The 27,946-nt window shown below is 38.4% G+C and overlaps 1 protein-coding gene across 2 annotated transcripts in view; it reads right to left on the bottom strand.

Annotated features, from left to right (window-relative positions):
* Positions 1 to 27,946, bottom strand: part of TES (testin LIM domain protein) — a 49,170-nt gene that overhangs the window by 9,054 nt on the left and 12,170 nt on the right. The window contains exons 2-4 of one of the 2 annotated variants that reach the window (XM_058426128.1): positions 20,323 to 20,415; positions 15,437 to 15,522; positions 423 to 675 (exon numbers count right to left, since the gene is read on the bottom strand). In XM_058426128.1, the coding sequence (XP_058282111.1) occupies positions 423 to 675; positions 15,437 to 15,522; positions 20,323 to 20,385 (402 nt within the window). In that variant the 5' untranslated portion in view covers positions 20,386 to 20,415. The remainder of the gene's footprint in view (positions 1 to 422; positions 676 to 15,436; positions 15,523 to 20,322; positions 20,416 to 27,946) is intronic. The other variant, XM_032761511.2, reaches the window with a different exon arrangement.

The raw sequence follows: 27,946 nt of genomic DNA, 5'->3' as shown, positions 1-27,946 counted from the left end.
TGGTCTTATATAGTATTAATAAAGGAAATAAAATGATAAAAACACAAAGATAATGCTGAATATTTTTTTCAGTTCTAAACTATGACAAAAATTCTCTTCTTTACCATCTTAAGATAAATCCTCTCAAGACAAAGCTAGAAGAGTTACTAGATTGATATAAAACATCTGATTTCCATCTAATTGTTAAGAATGTTAGACCATTCCCTCAAAAAGCTAAACATATCTAGGGAGTTGGAAAAATTTTATGAAGTATCTAGTCTTACATTCAAAAGACCAGAACAGGAATCAGAAGTCAAAGTAATGAGAACCCCGGGAGAGTAACAGATTTGGGATGTGTGAAAGTTGATTAGGTCACCAAAGAAACTGCCCCAAATAAATACTCCAGGAACTTCAATAAAGAAACTCTCTGTCCCCATATTTACCAATGCCTGATTCTGGACAGGAGGAGCCCACTCATAGGTAACTGTATTGATGGAGACATTTTTCTTGGCAGCAACTGGATTGGTCAATATCATAACATTGCGTTTATACATGGGAATTCCATCTGACTTTAGTTTTGCAATCAGGGTGGTATACTTGGTGTCTTCAAAAAGTTTTCCCACTTTTCGATCCTCTTCATTGCTCAAGAGGACATCATGCTCTTCTTGGCCACACTTGCAGTTACGACATATTTTTCTATAATTTTGAAAATAAGTAGAAAATGATTAATTGTACCTAATTGATATTTATGTTGATACATTTATAGTTCATAAAATACTTTTAGGCATATTCTATATCATGGTATGCAAAGGCAAGTCCTTTTTTAGGAGGGAGAATAAGTATCCATAAATTTAAGCAAGAAGGAAACAAAACACGACTTTGCTTGATAAGGCTTTTAAAAGCTAGGTTGTAAAAATTGACAAGAGGGACCCAATTAAACTGAAGAACTTCTACAAAGCAAAAGAAACTGGCAACAGGACAAACAGACAACCTACAGAATAGAAGAAAATATTTGCAAATCCTGCATCTGACAAAGGTCTAATATTCAGAATCTATAAGGAACAATTCAACAAGCAAAAGACAACCCCATTAAAAACTGGGCAAAGGACATGAATAGATACTTCTCAAAAGAAGATATACATATGGCCAACAAATATATGAGAACATGCTCAATATCACTAATCATTAAGGAATGCAAATCAAAACCATGATGAGATGCCATCTCCCATCAGTAGGAATAGCTATTACTAAAAAGTCAAAAAGTAACAGATGTTGCGGAGAAAAGGGAATGCTTATACACTGTTGGTGGGAATGTAAATTAGTTCAGCCACTGTGGAAAGCAGTTTGGAGATTTCTCAAAGAACTCAGAACTACCATTCAACCCAGCAATCCCAAAGGAAAATGCATTGTTCCACCAAAAGGACAATGCACTCGTATGTTTATCACAGTAGTATTCACAATAGAAAAGACATGGTAGAATCAACCTAGATGCCCATCAATGGTAGACTGGATAAAGAAAATGTGAAACATATTCACCATAGAATACTATGCAGCCATAAAAAAATGAAATCATGTCCTTTGAAGCAAAATGAATGCAGCTCAAAGCCGTTATCTTAAGTGAATACAGGAACAGAAAACCAAATACCACATATTCTCACTTATAAGTGGGAGCTAAATATTGAGTACACATGGACACAAAGATGGGACTAATAGACACTGGGGACTATTAGAGTGGGGAGGGTGAGAGGGAGAACCGTTTGAAAAGCTAACTCAGGTACTATGGTCACTACCTGGGTGATGGGATCATTTGTATCCCAAGCCTCAGTAACATGCAATTTACCCATGTAAAACACCTGCACTGCACATGTACATTCTGAACCTAAAATGGAAGTTGAAAAAAAGAGGAAAGCAGCAGAATTATCAGTCACTAATAATGTATTTTTGGAAATTACTGAATTAAGTTTTGTGATTTAGATGGTACCATAACGTTTCAACGGAATTTTCTAAGTATTTTAACAAATTCAGTGTGTTTTGACAACCAAACGTGCATCTGCATTTCTGATATGATAATGGGAAGCAATTATTCATTTGATTTTTATCAAAACCAACCAAGATTTTTTCAATGAATTCACTGAAAGAAGTGGTGATGGCCCCAATAATAGACATCTTCAATTATACCATTAAAAAAAAAATAAAAGACTGTGATTAAAAAGTGCACACTTAAAGGGACATGTCTAAGTGTAACCCCATCTGATATTCCTTATACTGTCACCAAATAGTGAATAAAATAAATAAAAAGAAATGAATTAAATAAAACCACAAAAATTATGTGTTTCCTTATTTTATTTAAGCAAGAGGCTTCGTATTTTATTGCATGTTAACATTTTATAGCCATTATCCAAGGTTTCTTGTTTGTTTGTTTTTTTAGTGAGAGATAGGGAAACTTTTCCCGTCAAAGACTATAATCCTAGATTTAGGTTTACAGCCTTTCTCATTTTTTTCTCAATTTCTTTTGCCCTCCATTTCCTTCCCTTTGTTTTTCCTTTCTCTTTCCTTCCCTTATTTTATTTCTTCAAACACTTATTGCCACCTACCATGTGCTCTCTGCCATCATGGTATTTCTTATAGTTCAAGGACAATGTTCTCTTCTTCACTCTGGTCTGGCACACAGACATTCATTCATTCATGCAACATACACGAGTGCCCATGTGCCAAGCAATGTACTTAACACTAGGACATAGCACTAAAAAAAAAAAAAAAAAAAAAAAAAAAAATGGTGGGCCTAGTCTCTGATTTCTAGAACTTACTCTCTGGTGGGAGACAGACATTAAATAATCACACACACACAGAAAATTTCATTTGTGATAGGAAAGTAAAGTATAGGGTCCCTTGAGAGGGTGTAATTTTGACTTCAAGCTCATGAAGAAGGGACTCCATAAGAAGATGACATTTAGATTGAGATCTGGACGATGTATGAAACATAGGTGTAAATTGTGTATGTGGGTGTGTATCTGGGGAGGAGAAAAGGAAGGAAAAGAAAAGTCTCTAGTATTGGGTATAAAGAGGAATACCTGCAGTGGTCCTGAATTAGGAAAGAAATTGTCCCCTTAGGTGTCATAACCAGGGGAGGTTGGTAAGACTGTAGGAAGATGAGTCAATGGGAGGGTGACAAGACTGGAGAGGTAGGCATGAAGTCATCCAGGGGCTCATAGAACACATTAAGGAATTTGGGCTTCATCATAAGAGCAATCAGGAGGCAGCAAAGGCTTTTTGGTAATGGAATAAAATGATCATATCTGTAATTTAAAATATCACAATATCTGCCATGTGATAAATGGACTGGGGTGAAACATAACTGGCAATAGGGAGACAAGTTAACATGTTAATTATGCATCCAGTTTGCAATGGCATGGTTCTACATAACAGGATACTGCCACTACTTCACAAATGGAATTTACATCTTGGAGGGTTATTGTTGTGGTCCACGTAAAATATGTTATGGCTTGGATTAGAGTATTCAACAGTGGAGATGAAAAGAAAGGAAATTTGAGGTCTCCTTGAACAAAAAGCTGACTAAACTTTGTGGTTTATTTGGACATAGTGACGGTAAAGGCAAGGCTCAGTGATGTGGTTTGGCTGTGACCCCACCCAAATCTCATCTTGAATTGTAGTTCCCATAATCCCCATGTGTCGTGGGAGAGATGTGGTAGGAGGTAATTGAATCATGAGGGCTGTTACCCTCATGCTATTCTCATGATAGTGAGTGAGTTCTCTTGAGAGCTGATGGTTTTATAAGGGACTTTTCCCCCTTTTGCTCGGCAATTCTCCTTGCTGCCACAATGTAAAGAACACGTTTGCTTCCCGTTCCGCCATGTTTGTAAGCTTCCTGAGGCCTCCTCAGCCATGCTGAACTGTGAGTCAATTAAATCTCTTTCCTTTGTAAATTACTCAGTCTCAGGTATGTCTTTATTAGCAGCATGAGAATAGACTAATAAATACAGTAAATTGGTACTTTAAAGAGTGCGGTGCTGCCATAAGGATACCTGAAAATGTGGAAGCGATTTTGGAACTGGGTAATAGGTAGAGGTTAGAACAGTCTGGAGGGCTAAGAAGACAGGTTGATGTGAGAAAGTTTGGAAATTCCTAGAGACTTGGAGGGCTCAGGAGACAGGAAGACGTGGGAAAGTTTGGAACTTCCTAGAGACATGTTGAATGAGTTTTACCAAAATGCTGACAGTGATATGGACAATGAAGTCCAGGCTGAGGTGGTCTCAGATAGAGATGAGGAACTTGTTGGGAACTGGTGTAAAGGCCACTCTGGCTATTCAAAGAGACTGGTGGCATTTTGCCGCTGCCCTAGAATCTGTAGGCAGGGGCAAAACTTTGAACTTGAGAGAGGTGATTTAGGTTATCTGGTGGAAGAAATTTTTAAGCAGCAAAGCATTCAAGAGGTGACAGAGGATAAAAGTTTGAAAAATTTGCAGCCTGACAATGCGATACAAAAGAAAAAGGTACTTTCTGGGGAGGGATTCAAGCCCGCTGCAGAAATCTGTATAAGTAACAAGGTGCCCAGATGTTAATCACCAAGACAATGGAGAAAATGTCTCCAGGGCATGTCAGAGAGCTTCACAGCAGGCCCTCCCATCACAGGTCTGGATGCCTAGGAGGGAAAAATGCTGTCGTGGACCAGGCCCAGGGATCCCTTGCTCTGTGCAGCCTTGGGACATGCCACCCTGCATCCCAGCTTCTTCAGCTCCAGTGGTGGCTAAAAGGGGCCAAGGTATAGCTTGGGCCATTGCTTCAGAGGGTGCAAGCCCCAAGCCTTGGCAGCTTCCATATGGTGTTGGTCCTGCAGGTACACAGAAGACAACAATTGATGTTTGGGAACCTCTGCCTAGATTTCAGGGGATGTATGAAAATGCCTGAATGTCCAAGCAGAAGTTTATTGCAGGGGCAGAGCCCTCATGGAGAACCACTGCTAGGGTAGTGTGGAAGGGAAATGTGGGGTTGGAGCCCCCACACAGAGTCTCCACAAGGGCACTGCCTAGTGGAGCTGTGAGAAGAGGGCCACCATCCTCCAGATCTCAGAATGGTAGATCCAAGGACAGCCGCAGGCACTCAGTGCCAGACAATGAAAGCAGCTGGGAGTGAGACTGTACCCTGCAAAGCCACAGGGGCAGAGCTGCCCAAGGCCATGGGAGCCCACCTTTTTTGCATTAGCACACCCTGGATGTGAGACATGAAGTCAAAGGACATTTTGGAATTTTAAGGTTTAATGACTGCCCTATTGGATTTTGATCTCCCATAGGGCCTACAGCCCCTTTCTTTTGGCCAATTTCTCCCATTTGGAATGGCTGTATTTACCCAATGCCTGTACCCTCATTGTATCTAGGAAGTAACTAACTTGCTTTTAATTTTACTGGCTCACAGGCAGAAGGGACTTACCTTGTCTCAGATGAGACTTTGGACTTGGACTTTTGAGTTAATGCTGGAATGAGTTAAGACTTTGGGGGACTGTTGGAAGGGCATGATTGTGTTTTGAAATGTGAGGACATGAGATTTGGGAGGGGCCGGGGCAGAATGATATGGTTTGGCTGTGTCCCCACCCAAATCTCATCTTCAATTGTATTTCCCATAATCCCCACGTGTTGTGGGAGGGACATGGTGGGAGGTAACTTAATCATGGGGGCTGTTACCCTCATGCTGTTCTGGTGATGGTGAGTGAGTTCTCATGAGATCTAATGGTTTTATAAGGGGCTTTTCTCCCTTTTGCTAGGCACTTCTTGCTGCCACCATGTGAAGAAGGATGTGTTTGCTTCCTCTTTTGCCATGATTTTAAGTTTCCTGAGGACTTCCTAGCCATGCTGAACTGTGAGTCAATTAAACCTCTTTCCTTTATAAATTACCCAGTCTTACGTATGTCTTTATTAGCAGCATTGAGAGCAGACTAATACACTCAGTCTCTCAAAAAATAAAACCAAGTTTCTGGGATGAGTAAATTAGTAGAAGGAATATAATTTATTAAGATAGTATATTCAAAAGATGAACAGTTTTGCAGTATGGAGTGGGGAAGGTTGATGGAAGTCTCCGAAATGAAACCACTGATAAATTTGATATGCCTGTGAGACAAGGTAAAGATATCACAGAGTGTAGGATATATAACTCTCATGTTAAAAACTGTAGCCTGGTAGGAAATATAAATTTGGTCAGGGAACAATATATAATGAATATGAGTTAAAGAGATCATCTGTGCCTCTTGGCAAAAATGTAGAGGGAAAAAGTAAGGACTCAAGAAAGAGTCTAGTAGAGGAAAAAAAAAGCTGGAAAAGGTGACAGAGAAAAACAGAGGAGTAGGGAATGGTGTTAAAAATTTAAGCTGGAACCAATATACAAGGCAACGACAGCATAAAATTAAGAGTGGCGATCTGAGTGTTGTAAAACACATTCTAAAGATACTTACATTGTTTAGTCTATATAAACATGGATTAACATTAGATACAATTAGGTTAAGAATGCATGTTGAGATAACAACTAAATAAAAAATTTATAGTTTAAAACACTCAAATTAGAAAAAAGGAAAAAATAAAGTACTAAGTGTTCAACTCAGGAAGTTAGGAAAAAAGGCATAATAAGCCTGAAGTAAAAGGAAGGAAAATAAAGAGAATAGCAGAAACTAGTAAAGAGAAATAGAAACTATTCTAGAAAGAGTTCCTGGAGGGTGAGGCATGGGGGGAACAAACCCAGACACTCAGCATAGATCATACTTACTGCATGAGTTTTAAGATGTGAAGCAAGAAAGCAACTTTGCTATAACCAATTCTAATCACATTGTTCTGAAGGTACTAATCAGAGCAGTGTGAAAAGAAATGTTACAAGAATTCATCAGAAAGAAAAAAACTAAACTGTTGCTATTCACAGATGCTATGACCACAGAGAAATGCAATGTATTAATTAGCATTAAGAAGAATTTACTAAGTTTTCTAAACTTAAAATTAATATAAATCATGGAATTTATCTACATCAGAAACAGAAAAAATAACTAAAAACCCAAATGTATCTCATTGCCAAATAATACATTATTAATTATAGATTTTAGTTTGTTGTATTCTGAATTTTCTTAAAATACTTCTCAGTATGCAAACTGAAAATATTAGATTTGACTTGTATATTCTGAGAGACAGAGAGAGAGAGAGAGAGAGAGAAAGAGATAGGTGGTGAAAAGGCAAATTGCTTTCCTTGTGCACACTAGTCAGAAATCTTTATTTGGTAAGAATTTGTTGAAGAATTTGCATATGCTAGTTCAGCTATAAAAGAATCTTTCTAACATCTGGTTATCTCGTACTCCCATCTAGTGGAAAGCAAGTTATCCTACTACAGCATGTTCTTTACTTTTACTCTTTGGTTAACAAAAACAATGTAATTATTTATAAAACTATCACACTGTTTTTGGATCAAGTTTAAAATTATACCTTCCTGAGGGGGGGGAAAAGGTGGAGTGGGAATTTAGTTCTTAATATAGCTAAATAGATCCTTATATGGCTGTGAGCTACAGCATGCATCCCAATAATTAGCAAAGTGGTATCTTAAAGGATCAAGGCCGTATAATAAATACTGGACTTTGGAAATTTTTACAGTCTAAGTTCTACACCAGTACAACATGAATACCACAAAATAAGAAGGGTCAGATTTTAGAATCTGAAAGATACAAAATAAAAGATACAAGTGAAATAAAGCCTGATGGTTTCTGAAGCATGAATAAACTATGGTGAGCTGTGGCTTGGTTAAAAAAGTTGTATTTGCTGTGAAAGTGTTAAATATAAAGAGTTAAATTTACTAATTATAGAAGAACCAGCTCTGTATTTTTTTAAATTATTATTTGTCTTGACAATTAGAAGAATTCACAATCTCAGGAAGCCTCTGCTTTTCTACCAATGCCTCTGCTTTGCTACCAAAAGCCTCTGCTTTTCTACCCAACATACCTTTATTTATAAGTAAGTAAAATCAGGTTAAAACAACATACCAATAACGCTAGTGGTGAGAAAAAAGAAATACCTAAGAAGTCATACTATGCCATATAATTTTCAGTTTCCTAAGTAGAGAAAACCTATGATTGATTCATTATAATTTTAAAAATCATGACTATATTAAAAGCCTCATCTGCATCCTCCAATGTGGTGAATTGTGGTGACAGAGTCCTTGGTAAGAATGTGACCCAAGAAGGGTGGGATGGCTCTTCAACTAGAGCTGTCATCACTAAAACAGCTGGGATGACCACATCCCTTCCAGAAGCCTTACACTGGAGCTCCATTTCTACAAGAAGAGCCAGCTACAAACCACTCTGCAAGAAAACATACTATAAAATCAGCACCAGGTGCCAGGAGCTATCTATTGTGGAAATCTGTGCTATTACCACTTACCTAGTTTTAGGTTTTAAAAATGTTTTTCTTAGAGTTCTAATCTACAGTGTTTTATATTTGAATCTCCCACATTTAAACTAAAAAATTTTATTTTTAGAAATACCTATAAAAACTTACAAAGTCATTTGGAAGCAATCCAATACATTTATTAAGAGAAAAACCTTGTTGTGGAATTGGAGAAGAAAAGGATGCCACTGTGATCTTATTATCCAAGAGTGGCCTGAGAATAAGTGGGATGTTTATCACATATCCAATTTCAGCCTAAACTAACCCAGATTCTACCCTAAAGAAAATGAAGAACTTTAAAAACGTGGTTTTATACAAACCTAAAACAAAAACACAAACAGGGTATGGGTGAGCACAATACCCATGGTGCAAGGGGCTGTTTGCACGGTGTGTGGATTATCTTTCATCAGATGATCCATAAGTAACTTTTGATGATATATATAGATTTAAACAGCTTGTTTATTTGTGCTATACTGAGTTGATAGTTTTAAGAGAGTACATAAATCAGTTGCCATATTTAACACAGTTTTCAAACCTCTAAATTTTCTGAACTGTCCTATTGAGCAGTTCTCTCTCCAGATTCTCCATAGGATGTTAAGAAAAGTTCTATGGGGAAAAAAAAGGGAAGGGGATTCAGAATTAAAAGTCTTTTTCATGATTCTTTTAAAAAGATGCAAAGGTGGACTGGCAGATTGGGAAGCTCTAAGGTGTGGGGATGGAGGAGGGTTATTTGTATTAAAAAGTTGTTTGTACAAAAAGAGTTTAGTACCATTAACACATATATATGCAAACATTAATATGTATGAGAAATCAAAATTGTACACTCAAAACTTTACAACTTAAGAGTTCTAGAGTTAATCTAACTGGTGGAGGAAAGGGAGGAGCGACGGGGAGGGAAGGAGAGAGAGAGAGAAAGAGCGAGCCTGGGACAGCGAATGCAAGAACAAAACTACCAAAAGTATTGCCTCAGACAAATAAACATATTTACATTTTCAAGCTGAAAGCAATCAAGAAACTATCCTTTACTCTCCCAAAAGAAATTTTTTTTGTATCACTATTTGTAAAACTTACTATTTTTCCAAGGCAAGCAGTAGAAAGTAGAGTGCTTTGACATGCTGCCAGCATTCACGGTGATTTAAAAGCATGGCCATGGCATTGCTACAAACCATAATTTAAAAGGGTTGGAAGCTGCCCTTTTGTAACAGGGATATACATATATGGATTTAAGTGTGGGCCTCTGTGACAGAATTCAACACAAGTATTAATCCATTTATGGTAGGGAATTTTTAGTTTTCACCCAGCTCTAAATCAATCAGAAATTCTGAACAGATGTATGTTATAATCAAGTAACGCATTTTTAATAAAATGCAACTGTTTTATTAGGAGACTTTAACAAAGGTAAGGCAAAACAATAATTCTGTTACTTAATATGATAAATGACATGGTTGCAATTATATTAACTATACCTTCAATGTGAAATAACTGGCTATAAACTCCTGGAAACCTTGGGTCTGTGTCATACATTTCAATAAACACTCTTTATATATTACTTGAAAGCATGCCCAGCAGATAGTGTTTCTTACTGGGTTGTTATTAGGCTTCCTGAACCTTTTATTTTCCTCTACTATTGTAATCATGGGCACACTGAAAAAGAGAGAGCTCACAGTAAAAGTACACCTTTGTCCGCAAGGATGTCTGTATCACAACAATCACACTTCAGAGGCGACAGCCTGGTGCAGTTCAAAGTTCACTGGCCCTGAGACTAAAAAATGTGCATTCTAATATCTACTCTGCCATGGAGAAAGGTTTTGGCAAACTCTGAGTTCAAATTCAGCTCTGCCATCTATAAGCCATAACTTTGGTAAGTTATTTAACTTTCCTAAGTCTTTGATTTCTCATACATAATAAAATAAATATTAGGAGGATTAGGTACAATCAGGTACATAAAGTGATGTGGTAAGCAGAATGTTAACATGGCCCCTATGACTTCTGTCCCCTGGTGTTACTTTCATGATTATGTTACTTTTATATGGCAAATGGGAGATTTTCCAGGCATGCCTACTCTAATCATGTGAGCCCTTAAAAAGCAATGAATTTTCTCTGGCTCACAGCACAAGAGGAAGTTGGAGGCATGTGAGGTGCAGGAAGGATTCTAAGCAGTGTTGCCAGGTTTGAAAATGGAAGGCATTGTACCTCAATGAATGTGACTGGCTTCTAGAAGCTGAGAGTAGCCAGCCCCCAGCTGACAGCCAACAAGGAAACAGGGACCTTGGTTCTCCAACCACAGAAAATGAATTCTACCAACAAGAATGAGCTTGAAAGCAGATTCTTCCCTCGCACTTAAAGGTGAGAACTTAGCCTGGCCAACACCTTCATTTCAACTTTTTGGGATGCTAAGCATAGACAGCTAAGCCAGCTCCCCTACCCCAGACTTCTAACCTGAAAAATAATGGATGTTGGTTGGGCACGGTGGCTCATGTCTGTAATCCCAGCACTTTGGGAGGCTGAGGCAGGTGGATCAGCTGAGGTCAGGGGTTTGAGACCAGCCTGCCCAACATGGTGAAACCCCGTCTCTACTAAAAATACAAAAAATTAGCTGGACGTGGTGGCAGGCGCCTGTAATCCCAGATACTTGGGAGGCAGGCAGGAGAATCACTTGAACCTAGCAGGCAGAGGTTGCAGTGAGCTAAGATCGCACCATTGCACTCCAGCCTGGGCAACAAGGGTGAAATCTCGTCCCAAAAATCATAATAATAGGCCAGGCGCAGTGGCTCACGCCTGTAATCCCAGCACTTTGGGAGGCCAAGGTGGGCAGATCACGAGGTCAGGAGATCGAGACCATCCTGGCTAACACGGTGAAACCCTGTCTCTACTAAAAAAAAAATAGAAAAAATTAGCCGGGCGTGGTGGCGGGCACCTGTAGTCCCAGCTACTCTGGAGGCTGAGGCAGGACAATGGCGTGAACCCGGGAGGCGGAGCTTGCAGTGAGCCAAGATCACGCCACTGCACTCCAGCCTGGGTGACAGAGCGAGACTCCGCCTCAAAAAAAAAAAATTATAATAATAATGATGGATGTTGAGTTAATTAATAGTTGTTGCTTTAACTTGCAAAGTTTGTAGTAATTTGTTATGCAGCAGTAGCAAATTATTGCAAGTGCTTACTGGTGTGTGACACATAGAAATCATTCACAAATTATATTATTAATAACTCATGGGCTCAAACAAGTCATTTTAACTTCCTTTGGTTTTAGTTCTTTGACATGTAAAATGAGGTTCGACTAGTTAAGTTACAAGTTCCACTCTAAATTCCTAATAATCAATTTTTAGTCTCCTGCAACTATGGTGATACACCTTGATCCGGCATCTTCCATTCACCTCTCCAGATTCATTCTCCAAGCCTCAATACTCTGTGCTATTTCCCAGAAGGCTGACCCTTAAGGACTACACCTGTGGGCTCCCTTGTCACTGGCAATGGGACAATGGGAGGTGCCAGCAGAAAATAAGAGTGATGAAGAATGAGGTCTGGGTATTTATCTCCTGGCTTTCTGTAAGTATACAAGGTGATAAAAAGGAAAATGATTCCTAACAACTTGGGGGTATGTGGAAGCAGGGGAAGGGGGTGCTGTGGGCTGAACTGTGTTTCCTCAAAGTCATATGCTGAAGCTCAGACCCCTAATGTAACTGTATTTGGAGCAGGGGCTTTTCGGAAGTAAAGTTAAAAGATGTCACAAGGTGAAGGTCATAATCCATTGGAATAGGTGACCTTATAAGAAAAGGGAGAGAGATCTCTTTCTCTCCAGACACACACACACACACACACACACACCCCCAAGGAAAGGCCATGTGAGCACATGGTGAGAAGGCAGCCGTCTGTAAGCCAGGAAGAGAGACCTCACCAGAACTCAACCATGTTGGCACCTGATCTCGAACTTTCCAGCCTCTAGAACTGGAAGAAAGTACATTTCTGTTTAAACTACCAGGTCCGTGATATTTTGTTATGGCAGCCTGAAGACATACATGGGCAGGGAAGACTTCTCAGAGGTATTTCTTGAGCTGAGACTTTTTGTTTCCTAGTGGTGGGAGGTAGGGTTTTCCAGGCAGAGAACACCATGCAATAAGGCACAAAATTTCAGGGAATGGTATGTATCAAGCACTTGGATCACAGGATGCTTGGAAGGGAAGTGGAAGAGGCTGAAAAGCAAGCAGAGGCCAGATGTTAGGGTTTAACATCAAAGGCCAAGAAATTTGCCTAAAAGAAGTCCAGTGGGAAACTACTGAGGGTTCTTAAGTCATCTGAAGTATGTAATAGCATCCATGTTCAAAAGACCATTCTTGTGATTGTGCGAGAGGCCAGACTAATAAAGAGGTAGAGAATAATTTAACTCTGATTTTTGAAATGTGCCCGATGGAGCCCTCAGGGTCCTAAGTCAAGGATCACCATGAAGCTGGTGGAGGAGGCTAAGTGGGCAGGGTCATGGGATCCCATGTCTACCTCACCCACATAAGTTCTGTGGCCCTAGACTAGACCTGGAATCTTTGTTACACTCAGGACAACTAATCTAGAATATTTTACTTCAAAGACTGTAGTGAAAGAGGCTACATATGGAGGTCAAAGGCACCTGTTTCAGCTCTTTTAGCTATGGTGAAAAGGTCAGGGAATTATCAAGAATTCTGAGAGAAATGTGACTGGACCCATGCCAAGAAGATGTCAGAACTGCTAAGAAATACCAATGGGGTGGACTGTTATCAACCCCAGCTGAATGACAGGCCATATGCAAAGCCCTAGACTATTATGGCTCTTAGATTTTCAGACTACACCCAGTTGATTAAATGAGTCTGTGTGATAAATTGAAATGTAAAAAAAAGGTTAGTTTCATGCCATGGAGATCTGCTCTTGTCGGATATATTTTCATCTGAAAATATCGATTAAAATGATTAACATAGACTAACAAAAATGACTATAACTTGCTTCAGAGAAAAGAAAGATGGTATCTCTTAGGCATGAGCTTTAAAATCTCATGAGCAGTTTTTGGCAATTGCATAGCAGAACTAAAAAGAATGCAGGTTAAGTATCTCTTACCCATAATGCTTCACAAGTAAAATAAAACAGAAGTGTATCAGATTTCAAATTTTTTTTTAAATTTTGGAATATTTGCATAAACAATGAGATATCTTGGGGATAGGGCCCAAGTTTAAACATAAAATTAATTTCTGTTTCATATACAGCTTATGTACATAGCCTGATGGTAATTTTATATATATTTTAAATAATTTTGTACAAGACACAAAGGTTTGAATGCATTTTGAATGCAACCTGTCACATGGTCAGGTATGTGAAATTTTCCACTTGTGGCATCATGTTGACACTCAAGAAGTTTTGGTTTTGGAGCATTTTGGATTTTGGATTTTATGTATTATAAGATTGTAAGGTAAAAACTATGCCCAGGAGAGGGCAGTGCAGCCTTCTGTAAAGTTAACTGATAGGCGCAATAGAAAATAATGTGAGCATTAAGAGCAGAGATGTTCTAATCCATGAAAACTATTTTGTGTTAAGTCACTTTACCTTTTTAAAACATGAGAGACATACTGCCTCACTTCTATGTCCCTTGAAGAGACAGCACAAGGGAGAGCTGTTTAAGTCTTGTAAAAAAAAAATTTCTGGAAAACTTCAGCTCCCTAAAACTGAAGAATTGTATCGGTTCTAGCAGGTTGCTACTGACTTTCCTATTTTAAACAATTATCTTTGTTTCTGAAAACTGATTCAATAAACTAGTTTTTAAAAGAGCTTAATGTCTAAAATGTTGTTTATATTCTCCTTTAATTTACGCTGTACACATCTCCAAGAGCTGATGAAAGTATTTATTCTAAAAGGTTTCCTGTGGAAATCTGTAGTACAGAAGTGGTTCTCAAATGAGAGTCATCCTAACAAGGTAGCTGCCATCCTAAAACTGTATAGTTACCTTTATTTTTTTTTCCTGCTAATTCTAACTTTGAGCAGACTTGTGAATTACCATTATGGACTTGACAGTCATTCATAAGCACAGGTTTCAAATACTGATTTTAGATTTATATGATATGCAGTAGTACTTTCAAAACAACCTAAAGATAAGATCTATATAAAATTCACATTTTTGACCCACTAACATTTGTCTTGTGTATATATACGCTTCATTCAAACCAAGACACTACAATTAATTTTTTTCTTAAAAAAATTCAAGTGTTTCATTGTTTTTCACTGGTAACTTTACAGCTGAAAATTTTAAAGAGACCTAAATTCAACTTCATTTCCTGATTACTAACACATACATGCTCAATTCAGTATTCATATTTGTTTACTGAAAATGTAGAGATGAGATGTGAAGTTATCAATTTTTAAGAAGAGAATAATTAAATTATTAAACAGGGCCAGGTGTGGTGGCTCACACCTGTAATCCCAGCACTTTGGGAGGTTGAGGTGGGCTGATCACTTGAGGTGAGGAGTTTGAGACAGCCTTGCCAACATGGCGAAACCCCGTCTCTACTAAGAATACAAAAAAGAAAAATTAGCCAGGTGTCGCGGCACAAGCCTGTAATCTCAGCTATTCAGGAGGCTAAGGCAAGAGAATCGCTTGAACCAGGAAGCGGAGGTTGCAGTGAGCTGAGATCACACCACTGCACTCCAGTCTAGGTGACAGAACGAGACTTCGTCTCAAAAAAAAAGTAATAAATAAATAAATTAATTAAACAGTCGTGGAGGATTACCACAAACTTATTTACCACCAGAAAGATATATTCAGTATTTCAGGCTCCAAGGAAATCTTAAAAACAGCAAGCAAATCCAACAACTCTAAATATAGTTATTATGGTCCAATTCACTAAGTCAAACTTAATGACAGTAAGACAGAACACTTTATGTTGTATTCATTTCTCAGAAAAGACAATAACAGGTCTGCAACTTAGCAACCATGCTAAGGAACTCGAAGATATCTCCACTGTCTGAGGAAGTATTGCAAAAAGTATAAATTACTAATGTGGTTGCAGTTTTCAAAACAATACCTCCAGAAGTGTAGTTCGAATCCTTCACATTTTTCTTTGCATTTTAAACATGGGGCTCCAAATCCTTGCTCGTGACCTAAGCCCATCTGTTAAAAAGAAAACATCACGAATCTATTATTAGATTCTTTACAAATCTAAAAATTCAATAAATTGCACTTTCAATTCCACTTACCACTTGTGTTGATATAACTTTCAAACAAATCTTATGTTTAGTCAATGATGATACCCAGGTATGTACATGGCAGTTCCAAGTACATACATAACATATTTTATATTCTGATTGCTTTTTATCATGAAAAGAAAAGCATCAGAATATAACCATATGGAAAACTACAAATATTGCAAATAACAAAAAGTCATGAATTTATGTTTTTGGCCACTACTTGCCCCGTAGTACAGCCCCGTAGCACAATAGGTACAACACTCAGAAAACTATAGCTTAAAAAGCAAGTCTCATCCTGAATAACGTATTTTACATCAAACAAGGAATTAAAGATTTTAGGAATTACAACTGAAATATTATTTTTATTATGATAAATATTATTATAGCTACAATATACACTTATTGAATGCCAGTGCTATGGCTTTAACATCTGTGCTCCTCCAAAATTCATGTTGCAACTTAATCCCCAATATACCAATATTAAGAAGCTGGGCCTTTATGAAATGCTTAGGCAGTTAGAAATGAGGGCTCCACCCTCACTGATGGGATTAGCCCCTGAGGGAGTGAGTTTCTCTCTTCCATCTCTTCTGAACCTTCCTCCATGTGAAGATGCAGCAACAAGGTGCCATTTGGAAGCAGGAAGCAAGCCCACACTAGACACTGAGTCTTCCAGTGCCTTGATCTTGAACTTCCCAGCCTCCAGAACTTGAGAAATAAATTTCTATTATTTATAAATTGCCCAGTCTAAGGTATTTTGTTATGGCAGCAGGAATAGACTTAGACATGAGGAATAGAGGTAAGTACTTTAGTTATATGTCATTAAAATCTTACAGAACTATATAAAATGCTTACAAAGTAGGCAATATTATTTGCCATTTTTGAAATGTTTTTGCTGAAACTCAGACTATGGAACTTGCTTAAGATCAAAGTGTTAATAAATGGTAGAGATTTGAGTTCACGTCTTTCTGACTCCAAGGCCTGTGCTCTCCTGCCTGAAGTTGTAGGGAGGCAAGGAGTGGAGAGCTGTATTATCACCCTTGCTACAGCAAACCATCGTTTCTTCTTTACCATATTAAACAATCGTCTTTGAGAACTTGCTGAGACATGGCCTAATAAGTGGAAGGAGTGGGGTGCAGATGGCAGGAGGACACAAGATTGTAATTAAGCTCTTTTACCCAACTACTGATATTAGAAAAAAAAAGAGTAGCCAGCCTTACATCAGTACAGTGGCAAACCACCAGTAATCAGATTATTCCGTGTTTTAAATATCACATCAGTGACCATGAGGAATTAGTTACTGGTTAGTGCCTAGAGTAGCAGTTCAAGCTGGACAAGTAATAGATATTTTTCAATGGCCCTCTTTTGTAACTTTACCAAGTTGTGTTTGTCACTATGCAATCAAAACCACATTGTAACTGGTTCCTTGAAAGATCAGTCTGACATGTCCTGAAGTTTAAGTGAAGCCTTTCCTTTTGTTCTAAAGAAAATGACCACATCCTTTTTCCATAATTAAGGCCATATTCAAACCCAGGTGGTCCACCCAGCTGCTTAAGAAAACCCACATTACTTTTAAGTTAGACCATATAAAGTATACGCTCTAAAGAATAAACACCTGTCCAGCATCAGCTAAGCTTTATCGTCTTTGCCATGTCCATATTACCAATTTTCAAAAGAAATGAAAGTCTTTAAATTGTATATTTAGTGTCAACACTAAGCTTTTTTTTAAAGCAATTAAATTGTTTCCTTGTCACTGATGATCACAGTTCACATAGTATGGAAATAATGTAGGTTAAACAACAGACAGAGGGAGACTTTTCTGGTCTTGTGTAAGAAGCATAGTTACATGTTTTCTCCATTACAATATCCATAGTAAAATGAAAAGCAAATCCAAAAAAGTGTATTCTTTTTCAGGCCCTTTCTAATTTTCCATTACAGAAGAGTTAGTTCTGAATGTGCCTGGAGTATGGATATGATTCATACTATGTTCATGCATCTCCTACTGAATAAACTCTAATCCCAAATGAAAATTTTGATTACATTATTAAGGCTTAATCACATAGCTTAGCTTAAATCAGAGGCTTTTAAACTCTCTTTTATGTAATTCACAACATGGAATAAATTTTACCTCATGACAAAGAACTTGCATATACACATACAAACTTACATGTGTGTATAAAATCCTGATATTTGTGGACAGATAATATCTAGAAATATGCTTCTGCCTCTAAATTAAATGGCCACTTAAATTCTTGCATGCCTTCAAATTGGAATTGCCTGGTCTGAACAACAGTGGGCTTATAAAAGACTGCAAATATCCTGGAACAATACCATCTCATTCACTATTTCTGAATGCAACTTGAAAGTTCAGCGAATGTAACTAGAACCTCTATCAGTCAGCAGTTTTTACACTAAGGCTTTGGAGTAGCTCGCTACTGACTTACAAAGTCAACTTTGCAAGGGGCAAGTTGTTTTCTCCTACCAACTTTTTATCTTTGTAAATCAAAAATAAAATTATAAACCCATGAAGCATCTGAATGGACCCCACCTCTTGGCCAAGGTCATTCCAAAGTGAACCTGAAAAACTAGTTCAGGCCATGATAGGAAATGGGGAGTTGGCGGTGGGTGGGTGGGTACTGCTTCACAGCTGACCAGCATTAGCATAAACACAGAGACCTAAGACTGACAGAACAGACTCTGATAAGAAACATTTACAATCTATTCTCTCTGACACCTGCTACCAGGAGGCTTCATCTACATGATAAAACCTTGGTCCTTACAAGCCCCCTTATCATAACCCAGACATATCTTCTTTTGATTTCAGGTCTTTAGATAATAAGGCTTTCAACCAATCACCAATCAGAAAATCTGTGAATCTGCCCATGACCTGGAAGGACCGCCCCTCACCTCCAGTTGTCCTGTCTTTCCAGACTGAAGCAATGTACATCTTTCATGTATTGACAGATATCTTGCATCTCTGTAATATGTATAAAACCAAGTTGTAGCCTGACCACCTTGGGCACATGTTCTCAGAGTCTCCTCAAGGCTGTGTCATAGGCCATTGATCACTCATATTTGGCTCAGAATAAGATCTTCAAATACTTTTACAGAGTTTGACTCTTTTTATCAATATATTCTTAAAATAGCTATCACTTTATTTATTAGAATTACTACAGCTGATGGTATTTCATGAACTGCTGCTCTTTTAAAGTGTCCCACATATTCTTATTCTGGACAGGACTAGGCAGCTCCCTTGTGTAAGAGATCAGGAAAATAGAATCCAGAGAGGAGGGATAATTTGCTCCTGGTTGCACAGCTACTCAATAGCAAACCAGACCTAAAACTCAGCATCTGGCTCCTGCTCTACTGTTCTTTTGGGGCATATGACTAGAGTGTCAAATGGGAGCTCTTGTCTTCCAAAGAGAGTCACTAGCTAATTTCTGCCCCAAGGAAAAGAACTACAAATCCAGAAACACTCTTGCACCATCTCTAAGTGTAGATGACTTTCTGAGAGCTTTAAAAAGGAAGGCAAGTTAAATAAGGAAGGCTGGGGAAGCTTCCTTGAAGGAGAGGTGCATGAATTACAATGGAAAGGCTGAGCAGTATCTAATTTGGCTCAGAGAAGTGCATTCAGGGCAGAGGAAACACCATACACAAGGCCTGTGGCAGAAGAGGGCAAGGGAAGAGCCAAAAAATTGCAAAGCACTTTCAGGGTGACAGGGCTGGCCTTGTAGCAGGCAGAGTACTTTGTTTTGTTTTCCTTTTCTTTTCATTTTCCCAAGGAAGAAACTAAACCTCTTGAAGCATTCAATGCCATGTCTTAGGCTACCGGCTTAACAAAGGATGACATCCTCAGAGATAGGAGAGTGGTAAAGAGGAAAGCCACAGGGCAACAGGGGAGGGTGAGGAGCAAGAGCACCTCTCAAGCTCTGCTAGCAGAAGCTCAGGAAGCCCTCACAGGGACCAGGAGACCAGGCCTTGGGACAAGCAGTAACTTGAGAAACTGGCTCTGTAGGCCACTCTGGAAAACCCAGAAATGTTGTTCCAGGGTTCTTTTCCCCTTGGGCCCTGTCTGGAAGGCCAGCTTAATCTCTTTATGGACTCTTTCCAGTTAGATTTGTGACTGCCTGGAAAAAGTGCCCCTCTACCTTTCCAAACACTTTCATTTTCCCCACGTGCTCAGACTTAAGTGTGAGGGAACTTTTAAACATCACAGACAGAGAGCAAGTGAAAGAGAGTGGAATGGGTCACAGCAACATGATACACTTTCTCCTACTATAACCCAATGGAAGCAGTCCTAATTAAAAACAAACACACACACCAAACACAAACAAAAATGACACCAAGTTTTCAAAATCACTTTTAGCAGCTAGAGAAATTAGAGTTTCAGACTGGCAATAAACTTGTTTTCCTGAGAACATTTCAGTAAGAAATTTATTTTATAGCTATAAGTATATAGCTACAAAACTTAAATCTCATTGATACCAGCACTGAAGATCTCTGACTTATGCCACATTATTGGGTGAGAATTTTTTCCATATTTTTATCCTCTTTATCAACCCTCTGTTAGGAAACAAAAACAATGCCTCTCCAAGAAAGAAGATACGTGATTCACACTCTACCATTTTCCTTGTTTAGGATGTGGCTAGTTTCAGACTGAATTATAATTTAGAATGCAGTTGTTAAATCCAATATATATTATAAAATTGCATGGTAGGACACATACCTCCACCAGTGCGAGGCAAATTTCTTCTGCTCTGTTCCCACTCCAACTGAGGCATCTAATCATCTGCTATTCTCCCCTTCATAAGTCAAATGCCTATCAGATGAAGGAAAGCATATGGACTCTAATCTGTGGTAAAAGGAGTTTCACAGCCAGAACTGCCCCAAGCACAGTTTCTTTGGGCCTATTTTGGGCAGAGTGTCACAAGAACTGAGGTTCCTCAACTCCTCTTGGTTTCAGTTCAAGGATTTGGAACCCCATCTACTCTAAGGGCTTCTCTAATTTCTCTCCATTATTCACTTTGTATTCAGGATTCCCTGAAGTCCAGGACCCAGAATTCTTCTCATCCCTTCTCTTTACCCTCAGCATAGACCACACCTTCTCCTTAGGGTTCTTCTCCTTTCCTGAGGAGCCAAGGCTATTACTATTGTTGGACATCCAAATCTTGTAGGTTAGTTTCTGCCCACAAGATGTCTACAGATGTCTGGGCTGGAGAACTCTTGGTGAGGGATATAAATAGGGAAGGTGTTATTTAATGATGCCCAGGGTGCGAGAGAGTGTGGTGGGGAGAAAGGGGAGCCCAGAGAGGGTTAGCTCCTCAGCTAAGGCGAACTAGCTGTTTAGTAAGTGAAATCTAGACCCTTGGACAAATATAACCAAGACAGGTGTACCTGTATGTCATATCTATGTTGTGAGAATTACCAAATATTAAGGAAATGATAATATATAGTTATAGATACTAGACAGCTAACGGGGAACTTTGAAAATGTAGAAAGATCCCTGGAGGAGAGTCAGGAAAACTGCGTTCTGGTCACAGAGTGTCACTGGCGAGTTCAGGGATTTTGAAAGTGATCTTTCTTCTTTAGGCTTCACCTAGATAACGAAGAAATTAAACTAGATTGGCTCCAAGATACCTTTTAATTTTATTGCAAATCATGTGTCAGATTAACTGTGTCTTAGTTTGGTTATTATTCAGCATGGTCATCTGCTCAAAGTTTAATCACTAAATAGAAAATAATTATTTGAAAAAGCTAATATATTAATGACTCTCAGAAGCCAGAATCACTTGTAACTCAGTTTGGTGGAATAGTTTTATAAAGTATGCATAGGAAACAAAAGACTTCAGCTGTGAATGATAAAACTCAGTCCTGTTGCACATAATTATTTTAACATAATTTCAACAGTAAATGTGATACGGTATTCCCTGAAGACTCAACACTTAGTGCCTAAAAACACATGTTTTTCATAAGCGCACAAGTCTCAAAGCTGTCTACTTCATATAATTTTAGTAACACATTCTGGCCAGCATCAATAAAAGGATATGACAGAATAATTTTTCTTCTTCAGTGTGCAAGAAAACAGGTCCTTTGGATTGACTATATTGGGAGAAATTACAGTCAGGCTTTGGGACTATCTATCAAGGTCCTAAGAAAAAAATGCTAAGTGACTATATAATTTTACTATGAAACACGAATCATAGACAAACAGGACTTAAGTATCTTTAACTGCAGGCTCCATAAACTGAATTTATATTCCCATGATCTGTGCCTCCAAACACCCTTTTATCACCCTGCTTATTTTAGAGTAAGAAATGGGAATGGAATCAATTTACCCATATACATAATTTTAAGCAGTCGAATAGGCTGGCAACATTTCAGGTGACCCTTCTGACCCAGAAAAAGGTATTGCATGTCAGATACTTTTAAAAAGCGTATGGAACATCTGGTATTTCAAACATAGTCTGAGTTGATTTGGAGACAATTTGGATCTGGAAGATATTATGCAGTATTCAGGGTGAGATCATCTGATTCATGCTGTTTTCATAACCAAATTTCCCTCTGGAGTAAAGAATCCTATGTGGTTACTAAACAAGCGTTACTAAGACTTCTTTAATAATATTGGAATGAAGGTAGATCATATGAAATATACATCTCTCTCTCCCACTCCCACTTTCTCAGTGTGTGTGTGCATGCATGTTTATCCACCTATCATATACACACACACATACGCATGTATATATACACACATATATATTCATATTACACTCCTAAAGAAGCATTTTAGATTTTATTCATCCAGATAAATATTCTGGACAAAGGAACTACATATCTAAATAATTCCTCTTAGCAAATGGCTCTCTTAGAAATCCAGTGTGATCTGTGAAGTCCCCCACCCAATCAATATATTTTTATTAAGATCTGACACAAGATTTAAAATTTGAAATTTTTAGTTCATTGCCTGTTTCCAAATCTCTAACAAGATTTGCATTACCAAAAAAGTGTAGGTTGGCCAGACACAGTGGCTCATGCCTATAATCCCAGCACTTTGAGAGGCTGAGGCGGGTGGATCACGAGGTCAAGAGTTCAAGATCAGCCTGGCCAAGATGGTGAAACCCTGTTTCTACTAAAAAAAAAAAATACAAAAATTAGCCAGGCGCGGTGATAGGTGCCTGTAATCCCAGCTACTCAGGAGGCTGTGGCAGGAGAATCGCTTGAACTCAGGGGGCAGAGGTTGCAGTGAGCTGAGATCACGCCATGCACTCCAGCCTGGGTGACAGAGTGAGACTCCATCTCCAATAAATAAATAAACACATACATACATACATACATACATATATATAAAAAATAAAAAGTGTAGGTTACACAGAAAACCAAACAAATATAAAAATAGTTGCACACTTTATTTGTTTGCCAACTTTCTTAGGTAAAAATACAAAGAACTAGTGTGATTAAGAGCTACAATTAGTCAGTCCTAATAAATCTGCTACATTTCTTTCTTTGCTAATAAAAACAAAAACTTCCCATCTCTCACTTACTCAAGTCTGAAATACATGAGAAGACTGAAGACAAAGTTGTCACCACCCACTTGGTCACCCAACCTGGGGCCCAGAGGCCTCCTTGTCCCTTGTCTAGCCATGCTTATTATGCTCCAAATTCTAGTGTCTCTTTTCTCTTTTCTAAAAACCACACAGTCTGCTCCGTCATCTGCACTCGAGTGTTCCTGTTCAAGCTCACATCATATCATCCTGAGACCACACTCTCCTAACTGATCATTTTGTATGACGTTGTATTGCTATTCTCAAAATTTTTTTTTTATTATTATTTTTTTTGAGACGGAGTCTCGCTCTGTCGCCCAGGCTGGAGTGCAGTGGCGCAATCTCTGCTTGTTGCGAGCTCCGCCTCCCGGGCTCACGCCATTCTCCTGCCTCAGCCTCTCCGAGTAGCTGGGACTACAGGCGCCCGCCACCACGCCCGGCTAATTTTTTGTATTTTTAGTAGAGACGGGGTTTCATCGTGGTCTCGATCTCCTGACCTCATGATCCGCCCACCTCGGCCTCCCAAAGTGCTGGGATTACAGGCGTGAGCCACCGCGCCCGGCCTCAAAATTATTTTTATAAACCTAAAGATAATCATAATACTCCCCTTGCTAGATGGTTTTAATAAGTTCAATGAATTTCACTTTTCTTAGCATGCAAAGAAGATCCTTTAAAGCCTGGCACCACCTGCCTTCTTCACATCACTCCCCTCCAGCCGCTCTCTGTTTTAAGCGGAGCTTTTCACTTTGCTTGAATCTCTGTTCCTCTTCTTCTCCATCTGCCAAAGTCGTTCTCTCTACTGGGCCCATAGACTCAATTCTAATGTCAGTAACTCTGTGATACCTTTCTTTAACTATCCCCTTGGCACAAATTGTGTTATTAAGTCCTTCCTTACTATACTATGATTGTGTGCACATCAATTTACCCCCATTAGATTGTGAGCTTCTTGTTCATATTTGAACTCCTAGTACCTGCCACAGTGTCTGAGATTTACAGTAGTGCTAGAAAGTTTTATTTATTGGCCAGGCGCGGTGGCTCACGCTTGTAATCCCAGCACTTTGGGAGGCCGAGGCAGGCGGATCATGAGGATAGGAGATCGAGACCACGGTGAAACCCCGTCTCTACTAAAAATACAAAAAAATTAGCCGGGCGTAGAGGCGCGTGCCTGTAGTCCCAGCTACTCGGAGAGGCTGAGGCAGGAGAATGGTGTGAACCCGGGAGGCGAAGCTTGCAGTGAGCAGAGATTGCGCCACTGCACTCCAGCCTGGGTGATAGAGCGAGACTCCATCTCAAAAAAAAAAACAAAGAAAGATTTATTTATTTAATTGCTTTAATTATCAAATGATATTTATCATAACATATCTTTATCCCAAGGAACTTCCACTGCCTTTTACACACACACAAAAAGACACTGGAAGGAGTGGTGATAATAAAAGCAGCAGCTGATTTTTATTGAGCACTTACATTGCCATGCATGGTTCTAAGTATTTTACATGGATTATCTCATTTTATCCTCGTAACAATCTTATGAGAGTCTGAGATACTATTACTACCCACATTTTTATCCACATGAAGAAACTGGGACAGAGCTGTGACTGCTCTTAACCAATAAATAGTGCCTAAAGATAGGTCATAAAATGGAAAGCCCTGATAAAGAAGCACTATTTCCTAAATCAGTTTTAAAAAACAGAATGTAATGAAATTTTTAACTGAACACCAAATATTATAGCTCAAGAATAGAATAATCAATTAAGGGTCTTTAGCTGTCAACATGGCTCATCCATAAGGAAACAGGAATAAAACTATTTACTGCAGATACTAGGATTCATTTCCACATCCCCTCACCTTTTCAGCTTAGATGTATAAAGCCAGAAGCCCTGTATGCATCTCTATGATGAAATCCACTGTAAGCCAAATGGTCAGAAATCTTTTTTTGTTCACAGACAGCAGTAAATAATCACATAGACTATTATGTTAGGAATGAAAAGGAAACAAGTGTTTTTTCTGCCTAAATATTTTGTAATAAAATATATTCTGGAGGTAGCAGGTCAAGTTTTCTGGGACTTTAACAAATTAAAGTAGATGATTCCTACTCAATCTATCCCTACATTTCTTAAGGCAGTAACAGTATTAAGTTAATGACAAACGTATTGTCATCAAGACAATTTCTCTACTTGAGTTTGAGACGTAATGAAGTTGTAGCTGATTACTCAAAACACCTATACCTCAATACACACGGTAACATATTTGAAGAAGAGCAGAAATAGATCCTGCTACATTCTAGGAAACAATAATAAATTTTAGTTTTGGCAGGATACGTTGAAGTGTTTTTAACTATACTTTAAAAAATGAGCACTGAGGGTTGTGATGGTGGAAGTGTTAGTAAAGACACCTCGACCACCATTTGTTAAAATGTTACTACCTGCCAGCTAAAATACATATAAACCATCACATTTAATCCCCAACAACCTACTGGAAAAGTATTATCATCCCTATTTCATAAAAAGGAAATTGAGACTTGGAGAAATTAACTTGCCTAAGACGACCCAGCTAGCAAGTGGCAGAAGTGACAGTTGCATCTTGGCATTTCTGACTCAAACCCTATGCACTCACTACAAAGTCACTGTTTTTTTTCCCTCCAAACTGAAACTAAAAAGGTAAATAGAAATTTAAAGGGTAATGTTCCTCATCTGTAACTTCTCTAGAATAATCAATTTTGATCTTAAAGACTGCTCATCGTTTGCTAGGCAGGAATTCCTCCATCCTAGGCAAAACCTGGGACTTATTATGAGGAAGCTGAATGTCTGCACATCAGCTACACTAACATGGAAGTCCCCAAGGTGATAAATTCACACACAAGGGGATCCTCAGAAGAATGAGGTGTGAGTCAACAAAAATCTCCAGGGTCCTGATGCAAAATAGGTCTCTTTCAATGTTACAGCAAGAGAAAAAAAAAATTAAAAGAATGAGCAAGAAATACAAACAAATTATATTTCAAAGTTGAAAGGTGTTTACTCAAAACATGTAGACATAACTAGTACTAAAAATTATCTGCTATATGTAAGATTATATACATTATGCAATACTCGGGGCAATATAATGAAGCAAAATATCATTCTTTTCATATTTTTCAAATCACTAAATTTCTGGATTCATAATGGAACACCTCTGTATTAGTTGCAAACTATCCCAAAACTTAGGGTTTGAAAATACCATTTATCATGTCATGGTTTCTGTGGGTCAGGAATTTGGAAGTGGCTTAAGTAGATGGGCAGGTTTAGGGTCTCTTACAAGTTTGCAATCGGGGTCAGTTGGGCTGCAAGGATCGACTAGGGAGATACCCACTTCTAAGATTTCTCACATGGACCTACCGACATGGGGACCTCAGGACATGGTAGCTGGTTCTCTCCTGGGCAAGTGATCCCAGAGAGAGCAAGAGAATCACAAGATAGAAGCTGTAATCCCTAGTCTCGGAAGTGATGCCATCGCTTCTGCCACATTTCATTTTTTGGCAATGATCAGGCTAGCCTGCACTCAATGGGAGGGCAATACGTAAGGGTGTGACTACCAGTAGATGGGAGTAATTGGGAACCATCTTAGATGCTGCCTACTGTATCCTCTTTTCTGTTTTGATTTTAAATCCAAAGACTAAGTCATTTGTGATGAGACAGATATATTATAAAGGGGAACAGGGGTATATGGGGTACTTATCTACCACTTCTCTTTATTTTGCCCATTTCAAATATTTAAATTCTCTTCACCCAATGGGCATCTAAAGCAGAACTTTGTTCCTTCCTCATAAATACTTATTCCCCTCAATTTTTTAGTTGTTCACTCAGTAAGAACCAGGAAATGATCTTTCAGAAGACAGGGTAGAATATGATTTTTAGCCTCTGTCTCATTTTCTTTCTCTATATATAGTTACACACACTTGTGTATACACACATACACACACATTTGTGTTACAGAAGACAGCTGCAAACCAGATTATTAAAATACCAAATATATTTGGGAGAAAATTTTCACAATTTTTATAATATGCCACAGCTGTCCTTAAAGAACACAGAATAAAAACTGGAAAAGATTGATATAAACTTTTAAATTCTATTATATATCTACCTGGAGATGGAATTAAGTAAAATAAAATAAATTTCAGTACCTCCATGTGATATCAGGAGCCAAAATTACTTGATTCAAATTAGGTAGTATTTACAGTTAGCAGTTCCTTCCCTCACAGTACTACTTATCTACTTGAAACCTAATATGTAACCTTACAATATTATTAGGAGCAAAATTTAGGCCCCTCTTTTTAAAAATAAAAAAGGTTTGTACTTATTTTAGGTAAGCAACTGATGAAAATATATTCCATCTGCTCAGTTTAAGCTGGTTCCTTATAAACATTTTTCAAACAGACTGCTATCAAATTATTTTTATACTACTGTATGAAGGAAGTCATTTGAAATTCTTACCAATAGAATACCTCTTCTGTGGACTCTACTCAGAAAAGGCCTCCTCCTGAATCCGTTACTTTGAGAAAGACAATGTAGGGCTATAAAAATGTCACAATTATTGTAATAAGCGATGACTGCAGCTGAAATTGCTTCTTAATTAGGATTGGCTGAGTTCTGGCTCCACTGAAGGACACTGCAATGGAATGTGCTCATAAACAGCCCTCAAAACCTCCTATTTATTTGCTATAAAAAGGGACCTTAAAAACCTGATTCCAAAAGGCATCTGTAGGAGTTCCATAAAAGAATCTGGATCATGGCAGACATTCCTAATTTGGTCTTATGTCACTATCTCCACAGCTGC

The sequence above is a fragment of the Hylobates moloch genome, unplaced genomic scaffold (assembly GCF_009828535.3).
Source record: "Hylobates moloch isolate HMO894 unplaced genomic scaffold, HMol_V3 SCAFFOLD_1, whole genome shotgun sequence".
Classification (NCBI taxonomy): Eukaryota; Metazoa; Chordata; class Mammalia; order Primates; family Hylobatidae; genus Hylobates; species Hylobates moloch.
Note: the sequence above shows the minus strand (reverse complement) of the source record. Positions and strands in the feature narration are given on the sequence as shown.